Source organism: Diadema setosum, chromosome 9 (genome assembly GCF_964275005.1).
Source record: "Diadema setosum chromosome 9, eeDiaSeto1, whole genome shotgun sequence".
In the NCBI taxonomy this organism is placed as follows: Eukaryota; Metazoa; Echinodermata; class Echinoidea; order Diadematoida; family Diadematidae; genus Diadema; species Diadema setosum.
In genome coordinates, this window is record NC_092693.1 from 11,306,814 (window position 1) to 11,328,078 (window position 21,265).

Genomic DNA, 21,265 nt, shown 5'->3' on the forward strand with positions numbered 1-21,265 from the left:
TCAGCTGATATGTGTTTGCAATCCACTTCTTTCAGGGATTATTAGCTCATTTCATCCAATCATCTGAAGCATTGTAATATACACTGTGAAATTTCATGTAATTTATTGTTACAGCTTGACTAACCTAACCATCAGTCAGCTTCTTTTTTAATCATTCTTAAGGTGATAGTTTCTATGTAGTGTATTTAATTGGCCATGATGTGTCAACTTAAAGGAAGCTTTTAAAGAAAATTATTTCATATACACTTTTGTCAAAACCCATCTTGATGGTGGTGATGAATATTTGATATCACATTGCTAGATTTGTCATTGATCATTGTAGCATTAGGAAATAGGGGCAGAGTGTTCTCATCTTATGCTTGTGTACAACAAACTTGTTCAGATTCATGTTTCAAGTTTTTGTAAAATTGTTTAACACCCTCAGGACTGGCAATTCAATACTGTCATTGACATTGCACACAAGCAGGTTACCGCCAGTAACCACAGAGGTTAGGATGAAGGAACATCCTCATGGTTTTACTCATGCAGCAGTGCTTTGGTTTGAGCATTGTATACGTAGATGTTATCAACATTGGTGACCTACTCATGCTTAAGTGTCTTCAAGGATTTTTTATAGATAGTCAAAACTTTATTAATGAATTCAGATGTTCAGTGAAAATAATTGTGCTTGGTTTTGTTTTGCTTTGTAATGTGTCAGGACCCCATGGAAAATGATGCAAGTCCTGCAAACGACCCATCCATGTTTCCAGACCAGGTCAGTGAGGGAACATCACCGGCCACAGAGGACTGCAACATTGTACTTACACCCAACAGTTCTGAAGGTCAGTGGTGATGATATTGACTGCTTTGAGATTGGGAAAGAGAGCAGTGGCAATAATGATGATGATGACGATGATGATGATGATGATGAAGATGACATCAGGTGATGACGATTGGTGATGATGATGATGATGATGACGATGACGATAATGATGTTGATAATGAAATAATTATAGTAAATACAGCATTTGTAATCATGTTGTTTATTTTGTCATGACACGCACTGAGCTGCTAACTAGTACCGGTATACATCTATGGAAGTTTGTACGTTTTTAGAACTTCATCAAAAGTATGAAAATGTGTTGATGTCTTTCTGAAATTTGAAATAGCATGCTTGATGTGTGCAATTTTTTTCATTTTTGAAACAATTGTAATTTTTTGCCTGTGAGATATGTTTGTTTCTCTTATTTATCTCCGGTATTTTTATTTTTATTTTTTTTTTGATATGCACAGGTTAGCAGCCCAGTAGATACATATATGTCTAGTGTAAACCAAACAAAGCACCAACAATAGCCTTTGCAGTGTAGGTATCCTGGGAGGTACACTTCAGGTCCACAGTAGGATTGTGTGGCAAAATTTAAATTTCTTGCATTGTCTTGTACTTTTTATTGTGTGTTTGATTGTGTTTGTATAGTGTGTGTGTGTTTATGTATGTACATGTTTACTTGTTTATCAAAATCAGAACAGAATCCAGTTTGTTGCTGTATGCATAATCAGCAACAACAAATCATATATATGGAAGACTGGCATTATCAGAGTGACTCAAACATGAGAAAAATGGTGAAGATGGGAGAGAAAAGGGTGAAGATGGGAGAGAAAAGGGTAGACAAAATACTTCTTGAGATTGGAGAAGGGGAGAAGATGACGAGGTAAAGTAAAGGAAGAATATGATTTGTGTTTCAGATTTTCCCAATGACCCCTCACCAGAAGACATAGTGATGGTTCAGGTAGATGGCTCACCAAACAGCGAGATGGTGCCCCACCCTCTCGCTGATGTGGACAGCCAGTCCAACCACACAGTGGCCTCTCCGACAGACCCCTTGTCGAATCCCCCGACAGACCCCCTGTCGAACCCCCCGACGGACCCTCTGACGGACTCCCTGATCACCAACAACGCCAACGGCAGCAACTCGGTCCCGCAGACGGGCAAGGGGGCAAACCAGGGGACGGCGCCGGCTCCCGTGAAGACCCCTGGCGGAAGCAACGTGCATGGTGCACACCTGACCCTCAGTGATCACGACAGACTAAGAATCTTTGTCCACGAGTTTGTCGTCCGTGGCCTACTCCCCTACATAGAGCGTATGATACGAAGCCTCAGTGAACAGGTAAGAGTGCATTAGTGTTGTCTGTCCTCTGCATACGTTGTGTAAAACATTTGTACCCGTTACTCAAAACTACTAAATTTGAAAGAGAAGGCATAATTGTTATATTGGCAGTGCCTGTAAGAGCTATTCAGTCAGTCCGCAGCGCGAGCGAAAACGCACGTATTTATTCAAGTCGTATGCACGGCTGAGCGGTGCTTGCATACGTAATGAGCAGATACATGGTCATGAATAAATCCGTGTAGAACGAGTATTTCTTGTCAGTTTTCGACATTTTTAATATCGACTGAAAGAGAAAACATTAGCAAATATGCTCATGATCAAAATAAAACGGAAAAGAAGAATATAGAATATCAAAATATCTCTCGAATTCGGTATAGTATTCAAAAATATTCCTTCACGTTTGACGCCAAAAAACTAACCTGAAATCTTTCATGCCCCTCTAAAATCTGGTGAAGACTATGTCCGCTAAAGTATATAGTATCACAATAAGGGCAAGTTTTCTCATCTTCATTTCAATACGGGTCAGGAACTAGCAAAATTCAGAGACATGTCTAGCGTCGAGTTTAAAAAGATTATCCTCGCGTTCGCACCGGAATTCCGGGTCTGTGATTGGTCGAAATCTGTCGCAAGACGCGGCGTGTCGCATTGCGTATAGTATCCATTGGCTGCTGACTCAATGCTGTGAGTTCAAAAACTATGTATCAGATAAAAGTGTCATTGATATGAGTAATAGCTGAATAGTGCACAATTGAGTTGGAGGTAATTTGAAAATGAAAGCCTATATTAGTTTCATGAATCCATGATTTTTTTTTTAAATGTTAGGTTCCAGATTGTGATCGAATTTTCACTCTCTATACAAAACTTGAACTTTACACAGAAACCAATGATGTGTATGTGAGTGTGCACTTACAATGACCCTGAACAATGGACCTGGCTACCACCTGTCCCGAGCTCTGCTGCAAGGCACATGAATGCTTTATCAATTATTCATGTGGATTGCCCTGAGCACTGCTAGTCTGAATTCTTGACACAGGGTGAAATGCATGCACATGAAAGAAGTAAGCACATATTTCCATGTGCTTGCACACACCACATTTCGGAATTAACAAAGACTAGCTGCGATAGTGGAATTCCTCAAGAAGCATTCCAATCCTGGTCATTGTCCACGACCATTGTCTGGGTATCAACAACACACTCCACGCGTGTTCATTCACTACCCCACTTTCAGTAAGAAAACATAATTTGCCTTGTTTTCAACAGGAAAATTCACAACCTTAAAAATGGTGCCCCTCTTCGTTTTTTAATTGATCATACTCGCTCAAGTTTCACGATTGTGAAATCGAAGAAATTACGGAGATCCATTTTCAATACCAGTCAGGAACTAGCAAAACATCAAACTATGATCTAAAAGCTTCTTGAACACTGGCAAAATAAGCGTTTACTTTGATGCTAAAATGGACTACTATATTGAGATCAAAAATAGGGAAATTAGGTATCAAATTAATGAGCATAATCAGCTCTATAACCTACCCAACCATCCTGGGTCAAACAATGCACTGCGAAAGCTATGAAAGCTGTTATTGCGACCTCTGCAAAAACTTTCGCAAAGTATCGCAAAATCTCGTCAGTCTCAAGGGCACAAACTGCGCAAACGTGATTCTGAATAAAATTGTCGTTCGTGCCTCATTATCGCACGCGCTGCGGACTGACTGTATTTAACTGCCTGGACAATGTTAGTATTCCTTGTGTTGCACAGTATAGGTGAAGTACTTTCTCTGTAAATAATTGCTTAACAAAGTGTTGTGTAAGAGATGAAACAGATGCAAAAAAGATGTCACTCAGCATTTTGAACTCACTTGTATATTGTCCCACTTATTTCTGTTTATGTATGAGTATTAGAGGAGAGGAAATTTTCTAGACATCAGACTCATAGCAAGGAAAGTTAGAAATTGGGTAAATGACTTTTAGGTGTAGGCGTCCTATGCAGCCACACCTCAATCAGGTGTACTATGTACTTTGTACACTGGCAATACCTCCAAACATTTGAAGCATTTATCAAAGAAAATCATTCTGGAGAATGCATGTGCTGGAAAACAATGAAGTACAGCGAACGCATGTAGCAATGTAGAAAAGACATGCATTTGGCGGAGGTGACACAATGTATTCTTCAATGTTGCCTTGTGAATTTTCCAGTTGGCTTCAAGGAAAGGCATCCAGAGATCTCTGTTTAATGCCACAAAGAAACTCTTCATGGGCAACAAGCAGAACGAGAAGCTGCTGTCGGCCCCGCAGAGCGACTCTTCACCCAAGTAAGTCCACCCTCCTATCGTGCTGCAACCTCTCAGTGATATGTATGTAGCACATCATCATCTTCAAACCCAGCATCTCCCCTTTATGACTACTGAGCCTTGGCTAATTTGCCTGAGTTCTGCCATGGGAGGAGGGATAATACCATGAGAAAATCATGCAGAGTTACAGGGATCAGTCAAGTACTGGTCAGCGAGTGGATGTTTGAAACGTGATCACGTAATAAGGGATCATATTTCATGTTTTCCTATGGACAGAATTTCCTTGGGGTCATTCTCTGATCAGTGAATATTTTCTCGTACCAGTAAACAAATGTCAGAATTATTGTTGAAGCAACATGTGATGAATAAGGGCACATAATTGTGGCACACAATACATGCAAGAAATTTAAATACACTGAATCTAGTAGTACATTGCTGATTAGCTAAAGGCTTGTACAGTAGGTGATGCTGCAGAAATGTTTACCCTGAAAAAGATTCAAGTTGTAGGTATACATTACTGTCCTAATTCAACTAACCCATGTAGTAATGTAACAGATGATGACATTCATTATTTTTGCATATACAAAGAATGTTGTAACCTTAGGGTATGAATGCTAATTGTAAGTAACAGGAACTTATCAATCTCTTGACTTTGTTTTTTCCATACTTAACAACCCCCTCAATTGGAGTGTAAACATTTTTGGTTAGTGAGGTCATTCTACATGTTCCACCCCCCACACCATGCCAATTTATACAACATTGAGACACCATAAAAATTGTGTCATTATGTTATGATGCCTGGTCTTTTCTGTCAGATACCTGCGAGAGTCGCCGGAGATCCAGATGCGACGTCGCGCTGACCTGGCCTTCATGGTCCAGATGTACGAGTTGGCCTACACCTCCTACCACACGGCCAAGGGGGATTTTGGCAATGACCAAGCCTGGATGCATTATGCCGGCTCTCTGGTGAGTTACAGTCAGAGGGACTGAACATTCGCTGCACACTGGCACTGGTCCGACGGTCCCTGACCAGTAGAAATCACAGTCGGACCAGTAACTTTTTCAGGAATGGACCAGTAAAAAATGGAAAAACTGGCTACCTTCTGGTCCGACAGAAAGGTTGGACCAGTAGAAAAAAATGGGTCAGTGTGCAGCCCTACTGTACATTAAGTGAGAACATTGGCATGGTCATGGACTAGACTTTGGTAATGAATGCTGCATGACCTTATTTTTTGTGGAAGTTTGCAGTTTTTGGTTTTGTGCACACGGTGTATTCAGAGTGCAATGTGCACATAGAATTTAAAATAAGAATGCCTTGACATTTTGCTTGGATGAAGAATAATTTCACCCAACATCATGTATGAAACACCTCAGAGTTTTCAAAAAAAAAAAAAAAAAAGAGAGAGAGAGAGAAAGAAATGAAAAACTAACCCCATGTCAGTCAAGAATATGCTCTCCTTTTGTGCCAAGAATAATGGTTGGATTTTTTATTTTTTTATTTTTTTTTTTTTGGGGGGGGGGCACTGAATTAATTCACTGGATACACCGCCCCCTCCCCCCATCATAAAGAAGTTTCCAGTTTCATTATTAGCTCACCTGAGCCAAAAGCTCAAGTGAGCTATTGCGATCTTTCTTCGTGCGTCGTGCATAAACTTTTTGCATTTTCATCTTCTTCTTGAGAACCCCATGACCGATTTTCACCAAACTTGGCATGTAGCATCCCGAGGGGAATCAAAATGTTTTCAAAATAGACCCGTGAGTTGGATTGCGTTACACATGCCTGTGAGATAAACTGCTGATTTTAAAGCCTTTTTATCATTAAAATTGTGATGGCTAGCATATACAGTTGTATGTAAGTAAGGAGTTTTATCAATAAATTCAAACATATTGAAAAATTGACTATAAACATGGTATGAATGGAAATGATCAAGGAAAATGTTACTGTGTTTTTTAATGCAAATAAAACTAGAGACTTTCTCTGTTATCGTGAACATGAAGTTGGCTTGCTCTCCATGGTTAGCATTATTGCAGTTGCCTGAATGCTGACTTTATGTGTTCCAAATATGTAGGTTTTCCCCACCTCACACACCCCTTCAGTGCAGACAGCTGTCTCAAAGAATGTGTAGGTGTGTGTGTTGTGAGAGTGTGTGTCAGGAAAGGGTAATTGAAGTAGGTGTGGAAAGGAGCCAAGTTTTCCCCCAGCAGTATTTCTAAACTTCAATCTACTCGTGGGATATGCTTCTGTGAAATCACGTCAGCTGCTGATAGCTAATTGAGCTAAATTTAAAAGACTACAGGAAATTTAAAAAAAAAAAAAAAAAGCTTTAGTGGAAGCAGTAGCCCTGTTGGATAAGAGCTTGGTCTTAATCAAGTGAAAACATGACTTTGGAGTTGTTTTCTGTTAGGTCTGGTTTGCAAACATAGAGTATCATTTTTACCCAGTTTGTCTGCAGGTATCATTTCCCAGAGCACTTGACATGGCATGTCTAAAACTGTTGCTCAAACCTTCTAGACATTTCAGATATTTAAAATTAAGACATGTCTTTCTTAAAAACTTACTTAAAGGGGAATTCTATCCTGATATTATGTTGCTTAGTATGAAAACAGAAAGATCAGAAAAATAGATCAGCATACAAAAAAAAAATGTATGAACTGTTAAAGTTTAGAGAGCAAGATGAATTGATAACTCTGTGTCACATAGATGTTGAGCAGCTGTCCATTCCATTTGTACACAAAAGTTTTAAATTGATTTTTTTTTTGGTCACAAGAATCCCCCCCAATCCATTCGTGGTGTAAAATAAGAGTAATACATGTACTTTTTTTTTTTGGGGGGGGGGGTCTGTCCTCCTCAGCAGATACATGTAAGTTCTATCTGTGCCAAAATATTTGAGAAAAATTTTGATTAGTGAAATATTTTGTGCAAAGCAAATTGAGAACTGCTCAACACCTACCACGTCACACAGAGTTTGCCAATATGTCTTACTCTCTCAATTTTGTCAGTTAATTATTTTTTTGTGTGTCCAATTAATTTTTTCCCAAAAATTTTCACTGATCTTCTTTGAATTTGTTGTTTTCACACAAAGCAACATAGTATCAGGATGGTCTTTCCCTTCAGTATGTTTCACTGTGAGTGAGCAGCTTTTGATATTGTTTGAGTTCATATCATGTGCATCTGTAAAAATTGCATTCAGCTAGCTTGTCCTCACCACTGCTTAAGCAGTGTTCAAAACAGCACTACCACTGTCAGAGATAACTGTCAGGATTTCGTTTTGTCACAATCAAGTTATGCAGATCATGTTGAGTGTGCATTTGTTTTGGAGAGTGATATGTGTGCCATGAAATGTAATGGTGTGTAGAAGATCCATTATTATTTACACCAAAGCAAGCACCCCTATCACCCCCACCCCCCCCCAAAAAAAAAGAATAAACAAAAGGGGGGAGAAGAAAGAAAGAAAGAGAGAAAGAAATGAGAAAATGAGAAATTGAATGATTGTAATGCATGATTTTATTTCTGATCTGTTCACAGGAATTTGCTGCAATATCAGCCTTCATGCTAGGCCACATTCAGAAGTCCTATCCATCACACTACATGGAGAATGCTGTGACAACGTATCTCACCACATGCAAGTGAGTGCCCACTTTAAGCCATTGAGGACAAGTCCCGAGTATTCTCGGGCGAGTATACTCGGGCAGTTGTCTATGAGAAATTCGTGTTGTAGCAAAATCGGTCTGTCCTCAACGGGCTAACCTCGTGTCCGTTTTGGCTTTCCTTTACATATCTCCTGCTTTTGAGATTGGAAATACTTCAGTTTGAATGAAGCATGTAACCATGGCATTTTGAATCAACTCATTGTTTTTGAGTGAGTGCCTAATCTTCCACATGCTTGGGTTCAACTACTTACTGTATACGCCAATATTTTCGCGTACAAATATTTTCGCGAATCACGGTATCAGTGGCATTTTTGCGTGTTGTTAAATTCGCGATTGATACTAGTAGTACTAGTAGTAGGGTCTACTGCCAAGCCCGAGAAACACGCTCAAACACTTGCCAACAAACTCGTAACGTTTTTCCATTTGCATTGTGACTTCCCAAACATGACAATAGAAAAGACACATTGGAAGATTTATAAAATGAAATAATAATCACGGGAACTTGCAGTGAGACACTCACACACGGCATTCACAAGTACCTACCAAATGTTGCAACAAATAGATGTAGACTACAAAGTTTCAGAGCTGCGCTAGCGCTAGCGAAAGTTTTACATGCATCCCTAGGCCTCACCCAACCACGTCGAGCCGGTGTTCGTTCGCGTAGGGTAATGTAGCACGGAGATTGCACATTTTAATGCACTTTTATCATCGTATTGCACTTCCAGAATCGCTTGCACCGTATGCACTCGAAGTGGAAATTAGCGTACTAGTAATAGTATGTGTAGGTTACGTACTAGCTGGTGTAACAGCCGCGTTCTGTTCAGGCCAGCGTTGGATGCATTTTGTCATCAATTTGTATGTAAGGTATGACGGGGTAATATTTTCGCGTGTCTTTAATTTCGCGATCAGCCCAAAGCTCGCAAAATTCGCGAAAATAACAGCGTATACAGTATATAAAGTCTGATTTTCTCAACATTGTTTCTGTAGTACGCTTCTAAAAGCTGAATTCAGATTACTTGTTTGTCACAGCGAAACATAGAGTCAGGAGGAATCAAAATTATGTCCATGATGCAAAAAAAAAATCAAAAAAAAAAAATCAGTATTTGGCAGCATTTCCAGGCTTCTTTGATGATGATTTACTTGTGCAAGGATGGTACCGGTTGTAGGTCATGTGCCCTATTAAAGATAAAACAGAAGGGCTCAAAATTTATCTTCCACCATTTCAAATTTGCTTGCAATTTATTGAGAGAACTACCAAGAAACTCCTCCGGCTGACACAATTTACCAGGATAATGAGTCCTTTCAGAGTATTATGAGATCACAAATTTAGAATAATTTAGATCTAAGTACTCAATTTTTATTCCTGAGGAGCCCTCCACATCTGACTTGGGCATGTACTTGTGCAACCTAGCTGACAATGCATGACTTTGTGTAGGCTACCAGTGAGGCATGCCTACCAGTACTTCTCTAACACATATAATTTGTGACATTTTACAACATGTTCTGTATTCTTTGTTCATGGCAGGCAACCCCATTTGGCCACCAGGGCTGTCCTGATAGGAACCGAGATCCAGAAAGCGAGGTTCATGTACTCGGAGGCGGCGCTCGAATTTATCCGACTCACTGGAGAGGTGACTATCCATTCTTTTAACTGCCACGATTATCACAGTCAGTGCAAGTTTCATGCACTATGGCCACTCTCTGATGTCCATACCTTGCTAAGAATGTTGAGTCCTAACTAAGAGCTATCTCAAACTCGTAATGCTATCTCAAAGGGATATGCTGTGGCTCATGTGACAGAATTTTTGGCAATCAATCTCGGTGTTTAAAAGCTTTTTATCATTCATCGTAAAGATTTACTGTTATTCTCATTTCACAAGTTTCATGATCGCCAAACATTAATTTTTCATGCCTCTGACCCATAATATGTGGTGGAGGAGGTGCTAGAGATACGCGTGCTTTGTTATTTTTCCATTTCTTTATCATTGGATTAAACATATCTCATTACAGTATCAATAGATATCAAAATTTTACATCATTTTGTACAGATTTAAGTAATTATATGTTATAAAGATAATTTTTTCATCCTGTTGGCTGCTTTCTGCTCAGAATGTTGATGTTATCAATGACTTTTTAAAAATAAAATGTGCTGTTGTGAAACTTGATGCCTTTATTTTATACCGAGAAATTAAATGGAATTACCAGAAGACTTAATGAAAAATTCGACCTGTGTCTCTCACCCTCTTTCAGGATTCGGATCTGAGGAGCGCCCTCTTCTTGGAACAGGCAGCGCACTGCTTCATCAACTCCTCCAGGCCAATGGTCCGCAAGTATGCATTCCACATGATCCTCGCCGGCCACAGATTCAGCAAAGCCGGACAGGTGCGAGTAGAAATGGTGTCTCAACCTAGTTTGTGGAAACTTTTTTTCTTCTTCTCCTCCTCCTCCTCCTCCTTCTCTTTCTCCTCCTCCTCTTCCTTCTCCTTCTCCTTCTTCTTTGTATCTGCCTCCATAAAGCCTGAAAATTCTTGCAGCTTGTGTGTGTATGTGTGTGTGTGTGTGTGTGTGTGTGTGTGTGTGTGTGTGTGTGTGTGTGTGTGTGTGTGTGTGTGTGTAAGTGTGTGTTTAGGGGACTGGTCATGCACAAGTGCCATGATGTAGGGTGCTCATATACAAGATGCAAGTGAAAACACCTTCCTGTATATCTAGTGGCTTCCCACTGTCAGATGGTGACCTTCCTCTCTCCTCTCTGTGTGCATATGTGAATTATGATACATTCTATATTGACAAAACTTCACATCATTCATTTGTGTGAAGGTCCCGGTTATATCATTTGCATGATTGACATTGAATTGAATGAAAAGGATAACATAAATTGTAAAAAAAAACAAAAACAAAACAAAAAAAACAAAACAAAACAAAACAAAAAACCGATGATGAAGACAAGGAGAGATATGCATGCATGGGACAGCCATGGTTGACACTTTTGGTTCGGGAGATGATGCCAGTGTTGATGGATGGATGTCAGGTTGTAGGTTCTGACATATTCCCGATGTTTCTTCAATGGATGATATTGATTGAGTTTTCAAGAGTGGCATGCTATGAGCGGTGGGGGTGTTTATGAGAGAATAAGTCTTTTGAGGATATTGATTAAATCTTCAAATATGGTATTGAAAAGGGGGGGGGGGGGGTTTCAGGGGAGTCTGGAGGAGATGGCAAAATGTGTTGCCTATCTTAACACTTTCTGTGCCAGGGACTTTGGACAGTGTGTACAATGCTATGGGGTTTTCTGTGCTAATCGGCTCTCAAAGCATACAAAGGGTTAAGGGGAAACATCGGGTGATTGCTGTAATGTTACAAATCAAAGTCTGCACCTTTGCTGCTCCCTGCACTATTGTTTGAAACCCGGAAAGGGACTAATAGTATGTGGATTAAAGCTGTTATTCTCCTTCTTCTCTCCTTGTTCACAGAGGAAACATGCCCTGCGATCCTACTGTCAAGCCCTGCAGGTGTACAAGGGCAAAGGCTGGGCTCTAGCTGAGGTAAGTTCCATGCAAATTGAGCATCTATCACTCTTGATATATCCTTCAAACAAATAACAAAAAGTGATGTGTGGACATTCTCACACAATTTTTTTTTTTCACTCAGTATAGAAGGACAGAATTTTCATGGGGACATAACACAAGCAAGATATTCTATTTTTTTTATTTTTTTTTTCAACAGTATCACAGAGCAAATAATGCTTAGAAATACCCCACACTTTGAAACATTCCATGTGGACAGTTATATTTTAGTACCCATTTTACTGAGATGACAGTGTCTTGTTTGACAGTTCATTGAGCTGAATTGACATTTATGTTGGATGCCCTTTGTTTTGAAAGCAAGCATGAATTGTGGGATTTTGACCAATTTGACCAATGTCTCACAAGATACTTCCATCTATGTGTTCAGTTCCTATTATCGTGAAAGTTTTATTCAGCAGCTGTTTGAATCAGCCTCATAGGGGCCGAGTTAGTTGCAGATGACTAAATTGATGATAAAAATTTGTCAATTTTCTTGCAGGACCACATCAATCTGACGGTGGGCAGGCAGTCCTTCAACCTGAAGCAGCTGGAGAATGCGACGGCAGCATTCAAACATCTCCTGACCCGGGACAGCCGGCAGCCTGCAGTCCAGCAGGTGGCCTTTCTCAGAGAGTATCTGGCCATTTTCAAGGTACTTTATATTCATCTCACGTGTGTGGTCTTTTCAAAGTATGGGCCCTTTTTCAAATATGCCTCCTCAAATTCCTCAATATACAGTCACACCTGTCTATAACAACCACCGTCTATAGCAGCCACCTGCCGTATGCGACCACTAAACACATTTCCCCCCAGGAGAAAAGCCATGTTAGCGACCCTGTCTACAGTGGTCACTTTTTTTTTTTTTCGTCTGCCTTTGGTGGCCACTTTAAACAGGTTTGTCTGTATCATTGCAGGTGTTTAAATGTATCACAAACAATGTTCACATCATAGATACAAATTTCCTTCTGACCTTCATAGGACATGTAGCCTTCATCTAGACATGTAGCTGTTCTTTTTGAATTTTGATTATTTCTGTGATTGCTTTGCGTGTCTCAGAACTGCATTAAAAACAAAGAAACAAAAACGACATACAGTGAAACCCCGTTATAACGAGGTCCGTGGGACCGGCGATATTACCTCGTTGTAACCGGTACCTCGTTATAACCGTACGCATCAAAAACAAAGAAAAACATAAGCACGACATCGGAACATACCCATCAATGAAAGAAACTTAAGAACATCCTTTGCGTTGTTATTACACCATTATGGATCATTATTATTGAGATAATAAAGGGAAATTATTTGTGAATTAGACGAAAAAGTAGGGGATGAAATGAGATAATTCTTTATTGTAATTCTTGTTTGTTAATTTTTCCTAACACCAGCGCAAATAGAGTAAAATACAGGCGTTGTTTACCATAACTTGCGAGGTATTTTTACGCTGTTGGTGCCCAGCGGGAATGCGATGATTTCGTGAATCATTTCGGCTGTAATTTTGTATAATATATGATCGTTGCGCTCGAAGGGATTAAAAATGCGTTCTTTATTTTCTTCCGAAAATCTCTTCGCGTTTTGTACATCCGTTCTTGAAAAATATGCGACAGGATTGAATATGGAAGGTTACGTTGTGACCCTTTTTACGCAATCTGTACCTCATAGACCATTCTGAAAGAAAGAAAAATCTTCATTGTGAAATGCAGTGTTAAAATTGTGATAATGAACAAACCCAGATCTATTCAAACTAATAAAAACGTTTGTTTCTTTTTCTGATTTAGATTAACATGCGTTATTCAACTATTTTTACGCTAGGTACTGTCACCTGGCGAGAGATCTCGTGATAATTTCAGAGTAACATTCATGCGTTGAGAGGTATTTTACGCTGTTGGAGCCCAGCGGGAATTCGATAATTTCATGAATCATTTCGGCTGTAATTTTATACAATGTATGATCGTTGCGTCCGACGGGATTAAAAATGCGTTCTTTATTTTCTTTCGAAAATCTCTTCGGGTTTTGTACATCCTTGAACTGTTAAATGCGTTTGTTTCTTTTTCCGAACACCGATTAAGTAGGTTAACATGCGTTATTCAACTATTTTTACGCTACTGTCACCCGGTGAGATCGCAATGATTTCATCAATTATTTCGGCTTTAATCTTACACACTCATATTTAAATTATCATTTGTTAAATGATAATGACCAAATCCAGATCTATTCAAATTAATAAATGCGCTTGTTTCTTTTTCTGAACACCGATTAAGTAGGTTAACATGCGTTATTCAACTATTTTTACGCGACTGTCACCCGACGAGATCGCGATGATTTCATTAATTATTTCGGCTTTAATCATACACACTCATATTTAAATTATCATCTGTTAAATGATAATGAACAAATCCAGATCTAGTCAAATTAATAAATGCGTTTGTTTCTTTTTCTGAACACCGATTAAGGAGGTTAACATGCGTTATTCAACTATTTTTACGCTACTGTCACCCGACGGGATCGCGATGATTTCATTAATTGTTTCGGCTTTAATCATCCACACTCATATTTGCTAAGCAGCAAAAGAACTGGAAGTCGGAACTAAAAATGGAAAGGATATAATAATGAGTTGCACACGCATTCCAATTGTCCATTTTTGGCCTCAAGTGTCGCTACATGAAAAGTTTTTGAATGCGTTATCTTTTTTTTTTTTTTTCTCGCTGCGGTGTGGTCTGCCCTAATATCACGCACGCCTATCTCGCGGAAAAGAAAATCGAATGATTATATTTGATTCAATAGTAGAAACATCGGAAGGCATTCCTGTGTCTTATCGCGTGATTTAGAAGAAAACATGGAAGAATGGTTCTCTGCAAAACGGAAAAAGACGTGGATAGCGTGAATTCGGTTTTCATTGTTTCGTTTGTCGCGTGTTTGAAAGCGGCAATTTAGTCGAGAAATGGAACCTCGTTATATCCGATCAAATTGCTTATGTTTTTCTTTATCATGATGCACCGAAATTGTCCTCGTTATAGCCGGAATCTCGTTATAACCGAACTCGTTATAACCGATTCGTTCTGCCATAGGTTTACACGCAAAGGAAAACGGGACCGACGCGATCACCTCGTTATAAGCGGTTCCTCGTTATAACCGAACTCGTTATAACGGGGTTTCACTGTACGAGTTTTGTGACATCTTACTAGTAGACGTATGAAAATGCCACTCAGATGATGATAATAATTATGATGGTAGTGAGTGTGATTGTTATCATTATCATGATCGTCTTTATCATCATCGTCATTACCATCATCACCATTATCATTATCAATCTCATCTCTTGCAGCAACTGCTAACAATTCAGTATGCTGACGGGCAGACTCTAGGGGCATTACCCCAGCTCCCGCTTCCTGTCATCAAGAAGTCGGCCACCAGGATCCTACTTGCCTCTCCAGACAGACCTCAGTACTCAGGTGAGCTCAGTAAAGTTACACACCACCGTCTTGACAGCTCTGAGAGGGCTTTTCGAGGTTACTCAGTCAGTAGCATGTATGAATTGCATCCAGTGGATTTGGGTTTGAGTCCCACCGAATCTTGCCGAGCATTGTTGTGTGTAATTATGCCACCTCCTCTAGTAAGAGGCAAGAACACTTTGTCCTCGGATATGACATGGCATGGACATCCCTTGCTATCTGTTATTGTGATATATTTTCTCTTCTCTTGTTATCTGCTGTTTTATGAATTTAACACAGTTGTCTGAAGTCTCCTTCACATTAACAGCTTAATTGTGCTATCGATGTGAGCTTCCATTGTTATGTATTTTATGTGTATTCATGATGGGACAGAGGCTCCATTCTGCTGATGCCAAGCTGCAGTAGTCATAGCTGAAAATTACATGAAAAGTGTAAACATTTTCTTCAATTTGTCTCCCTCTACAAATGAAATTTGTAAGATCGCAACTGCTGATCTGTAATTTAACAAACGTATCGAAAAAAAGAAATCATGGGACTCGAACCCTTCATCTACTGCTTTCCAGGCAGCGACACTACCACCAGGCTGTCCCTGGTTGCCGGCAGTGACCCGTTGAACTTGGAACAAATACTCAAGCTCCGAAATTTGGACATTGTTTTGTTAAGTAGTTCAAGGCTGACAAGGCATTAATGAAAGCAAGCGCATATTGATATTATCTTGCTTTCAAGTGTAAACATTTCAAAAATGCTGTGACAGTGCAGACATTATTCATACGTATTCTGTTCATCATTTTATGTGTGCAACAGACAACAGAGTGGCAGCAACGTCAGTGACCTTTGGCTGCATCTTCAACAAGACCGAGATGGAGGAATGGTGCTCCATGGAGGAGGCGGTCACCATGGCAGCAAACAAGACCAAGGTGGTCCCATCATGGTTCCAGTTCCACCCCCAGCTTCTACACAGTGGGACGGACAACTCCATCAGTCCAGTTGGTATCCTGGGAGGTGGGTCTATGTCCCTTTTGACTTCCCTTGACAAATTTGTGCTTACTACATGTTTTGTTTCTTTGTTTGATAGTTGTTTGTTTGATTTATTGTTTGTTAGTTGTTTTGTTTTGTTTTGTTTTTCCCATTTTCCCCCACAGCAACATCACATGTTGTATTTATCCCTGCTAGACTGTCTATGTACAGCAATAGCACCATTTTCTTAATACACCAAGTTTGGTTACTAGAGATATTGTAAGGTTATAGCTGCTCCATTATCATGACACAATATATACCAAAAACCGTCTTCCTCTTTAACCCTAACTAGGCCGGGGGGGGGGGGGGGGGGCCTCCGAGGCCCCCCCCCCCCCTCGACGTTTCGCGCGATGTATCGCCAACGTGAAAAGCTATCGCCGCGACGTTTCATGACTTTTTTCTGTCGAGTCTCCCGCATCTTTTGACACCAAATTTGCGATGCCCGGGCGTGCGGTTCCGAAGTTTCGCATAAATATGTATATGCATGTCAGACCAAAAATTGCTCAAAAACGTGAATTCGTGTACAATTTCAATGGAAACTGTGCTTACAAGTCAAATTTCATAAAAGCATGATTATTTTGGGGTTTTATTGATTAAAATCAACTAATAACATATTTTCTTGTTCGGAAGAATGTCGCAGACAAGTTTCATCGAAAAAACAATGAAAAACATAAAGTCGAAAAAACAAAGAAATACATAAGAAATAAAAAAAACAATAAAATACTTAAGAAATTTTTTTTCGGATGGCTCAATTTTTTTCTCTTATATTTGCTTAGGACACTAAAAAGAATATTTACACAAAAAATGTGCCCATTTCGAGCTTTATTTAGTGATTTATACCAAATTGTCTGATTTCATGTATCATTATGCATAAATTAGCATAATTTAGCATAAATGACAATTTTTTTTTAAATCTAACTTCGTAGTACTTTAGATTACATCATAGGCAATGTGTGTGCCAATTTTCGTCGCGATCGTGCGGTCGACGGCCTAGTTAGGGTTAAGTCGTGACCTGTCATTATGTGAGTCTGAAATAGTTGCTAAACATCAATTTCCTGATTTTGATATTTCTCAAATTTACAGCATAACTCTTCCAATGATATGTGATGCGACCCACTTCATTTTCAGAAATCTACCGTAGAAATGGTAATATTTTATGCAACCAGCTGAACACAATTCAGACAAATTGGCTTTGTAACAAACATTCAAATGCAGCCAAATGTACAAGACACAAGGATTGTAATTCACAGCTCCAAAGAAAAATGCTTCAGGAAAGCCCAAATGTTGTGGCAATTTACTTGTACAAAATATAACCACATAGAATGAGGAAAAGGAGCAAAAAAGAAAAGAAAAAAAGAAGACAAGTTTATGGGGTTAATAGTATATTCAGGTGTGCATTTGATACAATCCACCAAGATCATTGGGCACAGATATTGAAACAAGTACTCTGTGCTGATCTCCAGAATGTATACCTGATACTGGCACTTGTGCAGCAACGAATACGAACATGACATGTAGAGGGTTAAGTGTGTAAGCTGTGGAAGCCTTACTTTGAAGTTCGCTGACTGATATTGCGTCTCTTGACCGCATTTCACTAACAGAGCCGATGACTGTTGAGCTGGTCCTGGAGAACCCGCTGAAGATCTCACTCGTCCTGACCAACATCACGCTGCTCTGGAAGTTTCTTCCCGTCAACTACGAGGGCGGCAATCAGGAGAACCCTGAGCATCAGCCGCAGGTGCTGACCAATGAGCCGCACGTCAGCGGCAGCGATGTGAGTGACTTCATGCGATATTTAGAGAATAGAGCATTTCTGGATGGAGTGTATATGAATTCACAGACATTTCTTTTCCTGCAGCGTAACAAACCATTTTATGCACCTGCTCCCTCCAATTAAGTTTCTTAAGGCATGAATTTCACTTGATATCGTTCATTAGTTGTCACGAGGTAGGGTAACCTTCCAGCAAGGTTTGAGACCGTTAAGGCAAACTTTGCATTGAAGACGATGATTACTTTCATTAGAAAACTATTCAGTATAAGAAATTAGCCCATTTGAATCATGCTGTTGGGCCTTTGAAATGTTGTTTTAAGAGCTCTAAAATATGCCCTGATTGTGTGATTTACGTTCACTTGAAGAAGTATAGTGGCTCCACATACATTTTCAACTCACAAGGTAGTCTGTTCGAAATTTTTAGTTCTTAGAAATGAAAAAAAATTTGGTCAATATAGGTTTTACATTTCAGGGGAAAAGGTTGTGTTGGGTTTTTATTTGCAATGAGTCTGCAGATCAAATATTGTAGCTATGTATTGTATTGTTAGTGATGTATGTAGGAATGGTCTACTCTTATCTAAGTTTGGATAAAAACTCTAAAGTCACATATTTCCAAGAGACATAAATTGCAGCAGCATAGCCATACATTGCATGGATTAATGCATGAGAATGTTAACATGATGCAGGCAAAGACTTCCAGGTTAGGAGTATAAAAAAAAAAAAAAAGGAAGCGAGACAACTGTGGATGATGACAATGATTCGTCTCGGCAGGTTCCTGGCGTGGATAGTGCGGTGAAAGTGCAATGCATTCCAGAAGTCGTCTTGGCAGGAAATGACTACAAACTGGTAAGCCTTACGACACGTCTCCTCACCATGTGGTAGATTTAGAGCCGAGAGAAGAGACTGTGTGTCTTCTTGTCTGTTGGGGGGGGGGGGGGAGGGGGAGGGGGGAGTTCTTCATGATCATCAATACCCCCCTGGTAGTAACCAGTGTCTCCAGCATGACTTTGAAAGAAGAAATATTGCTTGTCTTGAAGACAATTTACTTCAAATGAAGAACAGTCTGAACTTGCAAGAACTGACATACTTCTATGAAGGAGACATTGAACCTTGTCTCAGGACTGGTAGCCTCCCTTACCAACCATTTAAAGTTTTCAAGGGATCATTTTGTATTTTCCCTCCCACACAAGTCATTGTCTGTACAGTTGAACCTCTCGTATCCGGACAAGTCGGGACCGGGGCTCATCCGGATAAGGGATTTGGCCGGATACGGGAGACTCGAATGCTTTATACATGTACATATACATACACATGTACTGATGTAGCCCATTGTAGTACCACATGTAGTAATGTGTATACTGCAACCTTTTCATTGTTACACTCAGTAACAGACCCCAAAATAGAGGTGTATGTTAATGTTGGAAGTAATATGTAATTCATGTGTGTTTGTGTAGGAGTTCTCAAGGAGTTGGGAATCCCCCTTTCCTCCTGTAATTATTAAAAAAAAAAAATCACGGCGAGATTGCGTCCGTATAATAGAGAGATCCGGATAAAGGGAGGCCGGATAAGAGAGGTTCAACTGTATATTGTTTTTCTTGGTAATAATGAAACCTCAAGACTTATACTCCCATTGTGTACATTAAAATGTAGAATCCATACATGAAACCAATCTAATTGTATCAACTACCTGAACTGTGCCATTTTAAAATGACAAATGTTTGCCTTGTTTGGAATACCCATGTTCACACTTTCTTAAGTCTATCAAGATATGCATTGACATGCCAACATTTCAAATCTTCCCAGCTGCGACTGGGCCTGACGCCGCTCCAAACCGGTGAGCTTCACATAGTGGGCGTGGCTTACAACCTCTCCGCCCAGTCCTCGGGACAGACCACTGGTCAGGGCTCGGACCCCCTCAACCAGGAGGTGGTCAACGCCCACGGGAGGCCCGTGGTAAAGCGGCCCGTCTCCTTCACCTCTGGCCCGGCCCAGGTCCAGGGTCGCCAGGACCTGGACATCCAGGGGCCCCGCCTGAACAGCACCAAGGCAGAGAGATGCGGGATGCTGTATGGTCCCGACAGGCGTTTGGATCCAGTCATTGCACCTCACATGCCCTTACTAGAGGTAAATGGGCCATTCAGTGATATTATGTTGCATTTTTTTCTTTAAAAATCCTGTTGAACATGCTTTGTGTGTATTATTTTCCAATTTTTTTATTACATACCCTTTTGGGTCAGAATATGTGTCTGTTTTGTTTCGTGTTTTCCATTTTTTTTTCCCCTTGTGTGTTTTTAGGTATGGAGCCAAGTACTAGGAAGAACAGTACCAGCATGGATAAGATAATCTTTTTCTTATCTTATTTATAATTATAATAGTCCAAAATTGTCATTGTTTCTGGCATAGCATATAAACCAGTTGTGGACCTGCATCCGAAGGAAGAATTGTTCGAGACAAACTTGGTTTTCAGAAGTGTGTGCCGTACTTAGGGTAAGAAGGTTGAAAGGATAATAAAACATCTTACACAAGAGTATCTCCAAAAGTCCCCCTATACAGAAGGCTGTGAGGTTGTTAATCTAGCAGTTTTAGTGGTTATGTTGTATTTTTGTGTGGTAATAATTGTAATCCATGCCCCTTACCTGTAATGTCCATTACTTTCATTCCTCTTGAATTGAACCCAGGTGACGTTTTCATCGATGCCATCCAATCTCATGTGCGGGGAAATTGTGAAAGTGACCATGGAAATATCGAACGTGGGGAAGTGTCCGCTCCACAAATTGCACACAATAGTGGACAGGCCCGAGATCTTCTCCTTTGTTAGCCACGCCCACGAGGTCTCCTCAAACTCTTCTTCCAGCCAATCACAGACCAGCAGCATTAGTGACTCTAGCGTGATTAGCCAATCAGCAGATGGCCACAGTGGCAGGACAATTCCAATTTCAGAGGAGGGCCTGTGTGCAGCCCACAGTGTGGATACGGGCAAGTGCAATGTGAGTAGCGTAAGTGAGATTGTCTTGCCAGAGGGCCAGCTAGCCCCCGGATGCTCGCTCCAGATGCCAATGTGGATCAGGGGACCGGATGATAGCGGACTCCACGACGTTAGGGTGCTGTTCTTCTACGAAACCACGGAGGAAAATACCCAGATAAGGTAGCGTAGCCTGATAGTCAGTCTATGCATACTTCTCTTTGGAGACAAGAAGGGCACACTTTAGCCCTGGTCAGACTACTCGAAACTGCACGTAGTTTACTTCCCAATAACTTCTGGAAGTTTGAGCACACAGTGACGCTGCCAACAAAACTGCATATAGTTTTTTTAATGTAAAAATACCTGTAGTTTCGGTCTCTAACACACATGCTCAACTAAGACAAAAACTTCACACCTTCC

General features: G+C 40.2%; 1 protein-coding gene across 1 annotated transcript in view; it reads left to right on the forward strand.

The window, feature by feature from the left end:
- The window catches only part of LOC140232842 (trafficking protein particle complex subunit 8-like), a 39,929-nt gene that overhangs the window by 11,496 nt on the left and 7,168 nt on the right, over positions 1 to 21,265 (forward strand). Inside the window, exons 6-20 of the mRNA XM_072312956.1 lie at positions 698 to 821; positions 1,747 to 2,144; positions 4,338 to 4,453; positions 5,248 to 5,398; positions 7,959 to 8,059; positions 9,609 to 9,714; positions 10,334 to 10,465; positions 11,554 to 11,625; positions 12,146 to 12,298; positions 14,969 to 15,095; positions 15,900 to 16,097; positions 17,714 to 17,886; positions 18,655 to 18,729; positions 19,687 to 20,007; positions 20,562 to 21,028. Coding sequence (XP_072169057.1) covers positions 698 to 821; positions 1,747 to 2,144; positions 4,338 to 4,453; positions 5,248 to 5,398; positions 7,959 to 8,059; positions 9,609 to 9,714; positions 10,334 to 10,465; positions 11,554 to 11,625; positions 12,146 to 12,298; positions 14,969 to 15,095; positions 15,900 to 16,097; positions 17,714 to 17,886; positions 18,655 to 18,729; positions 19,687 to 20,007; positions 20,562 to 21,028 — 2,714 coding nt within the window. The remainder of the gene's footprint in view (positions 1 to 697; positions 822 to 1,746; positions 2,145 to 4,337; positions 4,454 to 5,247; positions 5,399 to 7,958; positions 8,060 to 9,608; positions 9,715 to 10,333; positions 10,466 to 11,553; positions 11,626 to 12,145; positions 12,299 to 14,968; positions 15,096 to 15,899; positions 16,098 to 17,713; positions 17,887 to 18,654; positions 18,730 to 19,686; positions 20,008 to 20,561; positions 21,029 to 21,265) is intronic.